Genomic DNA, 3,455 nt, shown 5'->3' with positions numbered 1-3,455 from the left:
TCTCCCGCCTGTCTGCCTGTAGGGACCCCTCAGCCTGCGCAGGGAGCCCAGGGACGTGGCCAGGACGAGCCCTCTCAGGGCAGGAGTTCCAGGCTCAGGCTGGCCTTCATGAGCTGGCAGGTCATGTGCCCACTGAGGCTCCCACCTTCCCCCCCGGGTGGGCGGGGGGTGCTCTTGATGAGCTCCGGTCCCTTCAGCTCTAACCTTCTTTATTTTGTAAATATATTTGTATTGACTTCAGAGAGGAAGAGAGAGGGAGAGAGAGGGAACATCAATGATGAGAGAGAATCTTCGATCGGCTGCCTCCTGCACGCCCCACACTGGGGGGTCGAGCCCGCAACCCGGGCATGTGCCCTTGACCGGGAATCGAACTGTAACCACTGAGCCACACCGGCCGGGCTCTAACCTTCTTTATAGGAACATGTGACTGGTGAGGACATTGATCAGCTCACGTTAACACTGACCAGACCTCAACCTTTTGTTGCACCGAGACCGAGACCTCACCAACCGAGACCTCACCAACGCTGGGCCTTGAGATACTGAGGGAAGTTGCTTGGGGTGTTTTTCTGACGTCACAAAAGAAACTGCGGGTGAATGCGGGAGCCCCGGGGATTTCCCCTGGGCTGGCTCCTCGCTATTATGTGGGGTTCTCTGTGCTTTGTTTGTTTTGGAGACATTGGAGTTTCAAACTTAAAGGCGAGCCACACCCCGAGGGGCACTTCTGGAGAACTGGCGATATTTGTTTTTTTTCTGCCGAGTCTAAGGACAGGGAACTCTCACAGCTCAGAGGCTTCAGCACATGGCCCGGCTGGTGGGGCTCGGTTGGTTGGAGCATCGTCCCATGGACCAGTCCGGGCACAGGCGCAGGCTGTGGGCTCGATCCCTGGCCAGGGTGCGTGCAGGAGGCAGCCGGTGGGTGTTTCTCTCTCTCTCCCTCTAAAAGGGAAACAGATCAAGCCACGGCCTTTGTCTTCCAGTCCACTTACTACATGGAGGGGAACCTGGGCCACCCCGTGTTCCAGACCCAGTTCGGGAGGATCGCGGTGAACATCTGCTACGGGCGGCACCACCCCCTCAACTGGTTCATGTACAGCGTCAACGGGGCCGACATCATCTTCAACCCCTCGGCCACCATCGGGGCGCTCAGGTTCCCGGGCAGCGGGCATCTGGAGGGTCTGGGGTGCTCAGGTTCCCGGGCAGCGGGCATCTGGAGGGTCTGGGGTGCTCAGGTTCCCGGGCAGCGGGCATCTGGAGGGTGTGGGGCGCTCAGGTTCCCGGGCAGCGGGCATCTGGAGGGTCTAAAGCGCTCAGGTTCCCGGGCAGCGGGCATCTGGAGGGTGTGGGGCGCTCAGGTTCCCGGGCAGCGGGCATCTGGAGGGTGTGGGGCGCTCAGGTTCCCGGGCAGCGGGCATCTGGGAGGGTCCTCGGAGGTGGTTTGGGGAACAGGCAGGTGCCACCACCAGGACGTCTAACAAATCTGAGCCCGGGGCCTGTGTGTTGTGTGTTCAGCCAGCTTTTCCGTGACACGGAGAACACACCCAACGCCACATGCCCATTGCAGCCCCCTCAGGGCTGCCCTCTGTGAGGTGCTGCTACACTTGGCTATGACCCTGAACCCTGAGATGATAAGAACCCCCCACTCACCCCCTTCGTCGTCGGGATTGAAAAGCCCTTCTCCAGGGCCAGGGCAGGGCGTGTCTGGCCAGCGTCAGCTCCTCCCGCCACAGCCCGTGCTGGGGGCGGGACCCCGCAGATGCCCAGGCTCTTTTCCACAGCACCCAGTGCACGGAGGGCAGGCACCTGGGCAAAAAGCAAGCGAGGGAGTCGGAGCGGAGGGTCCTTAACGCCAGCCGGCGGCTCTGAACCTTGTTTTTAACCAGCAAAGCGTTTTCTTCTTGTTGTTCATCCTCACCTGAGGGAATTTTCCCATTGATTGTAGAGCATGGAAGGGAGAGGGAGAGTCAGAGAGAAACATCGATGTGAGAGACACACATCGATGGGTTGCCTCCTGCACACGCCCCACCAGGGCCCAGGCCAGGGAGAAGCCTGCAACTGAGGGTACGTGCCCTTGACCGGAATCGAACCCGGGACCCTTCGGTCCGCAGGCCGACGCTCTATCCACTGAGCACACCGGCCAGGGCTTGCCATGCTTTTCCAACGCTCTATCCACTGAGCCACACCGGCCAGGGCTTGCCGTGCTTTTCCGATGAACTGGGTCACCCTGACGGTCACACGCAGCCCGTGTGGTGGAAGCTCTGCCACGGACGTGCGCTCATCAGAAAGCCGTCGCCCCAGCCACTCCCCCTCCCCCCCGGACTGCGGTTCGCCTCCCCCTCTGAGTATTTTTAGGGGCTCGCGGAGCCGCGCTGGGAACGCGGCTGATGTCCCCACGGCCCCGCTGGGCTCCGTGTGACTCCCGCACGTGCTGGGCTCTCACGAACCCCCAGCTTCCTTTCCCTCGCTCGTTGCGAGAGCCCGAGTGTGCCGCCAGCTGTGGGTTTGAGTCCTACGCAGCACATCCTCCCCAGAGAATTGCAAGGGAAACGTTGTATGCCGCTCGCCCTGCGACTGTCTGTGTCATCCCTGCAAATGTCACTTACGGGCGTGTTTCTGTAAAGATCCTTTCTTCAAAGTTCTGTCAGCTCCGCTTAGCAGCTGGGGAGAAGCAGCAAATGAGCCCCTCAATCAAGCCGGCGATTGTTGTCTGCCAGCCGCGTGAGTCCTGAGCACGAGGCTGAGACAGCGCCGCCCCCTCCGCCTCCTCCCGGTTTAAACCAGGTGCTGCCGACGGGAGAGAAGGTTCCGGGCCCTCCCGTCGCTCAGTCTTTCCGAGCGGGCATCACGCCTGTCAATCCTGAACCTCCGCGATGCTCCTCAGACAGGAGATCATTAGCGGCCGGCGTGGCTCAGGGATTGAGTGTCAACCCAGGAACCAGGAGGTCACGCCTCGATTCCTGTCAAGGGCACAGGCCCGGGTTGCGGGCTCGGTCCCCAGTGTGGGGCGTGCAGGAGGCAGCTGGTCCATGATTCTCTCTCATCATTGATGCTTTTCTCTCTCCCTCTCCCTTCCTCTCTGAAATCAATAAAAATATATTTTTTTAAAAAAAAAGAGAGAATCAGCGACCAGCAGGCCCACCGAGCTCCGTGGCACACTGTGGTTGGTGGCCGGAGGAGGACGGGGTCTCCGGTTGGGGCCACGTCCCCTCCCCGTGCAGGTGCTGGGCTGAGGGCAGCCACAGCTCAGCTGCTCTGGTGGCTGCCTCCTTCCTGGGCCACTAGGAGAACAGGGAACCTCTGCTTAGACGCTCGGGGTGGGGTTCGGAAGAGGAAACCGAAAGGCCCTGCGAAAGGGGACCCGCTCCAGGGAGGTGACGCCTGCTGCAGGACCTACCCTTCCCCGGCCCTCGCTCCCTCAGGGTCCCTCCTGCCTGGCCGGACCCTCTCCATGCGGGGCT

At 61.2% G+C, this 3,455-nt stretch overlaps 1 protein-coding gene across 1 annotated transcript in view; it reads left to right on the top strand.

Moving 5' to 3' along the window:
* The window catches only part of UPB1 (ureidopropionase, beta), a 26,250-nt gene extending 24,318 nt beyond the window's left edge, over positions 1-1,932 (top strand). Inside the window, exons 6-7 of the mRNA XM_014533372.1 lie at positions 978-1,147; positions 1,271-1,932. Of these exons, the coding sequence (XP_014388858.1) occupies positions 978-1,147; positions 1,271-1,472 (372 nt within the window). The 3' untranslated portion in view covers positions 1,473-1,932. The remainder of the gene's footprint in view (positions 1-977; positions 1,148-1,270) is intronic.
* The last annotated feature ends 1,523 nt before the right edge of the window (positions 1,933-3,455 follow it).

The sequence above is a fragment of the Myotis brandtii genome, unplaced genomic scaffold (genome assembly GCF_000412655.1).
Source record: "Myotis brandtii unplaced genomic scaffold, ASM41265v1 scaffold97, whole genome shotgun sequence".
NCBI lineage: Eukaryota > Metazoa > Chordata > Mammalia > Chiroptera > Vespertilionidae > Myotis > Myotis brandtii.
This window is presented reverse-complemented; position numbering and strand designations above follow the sequence as displayed.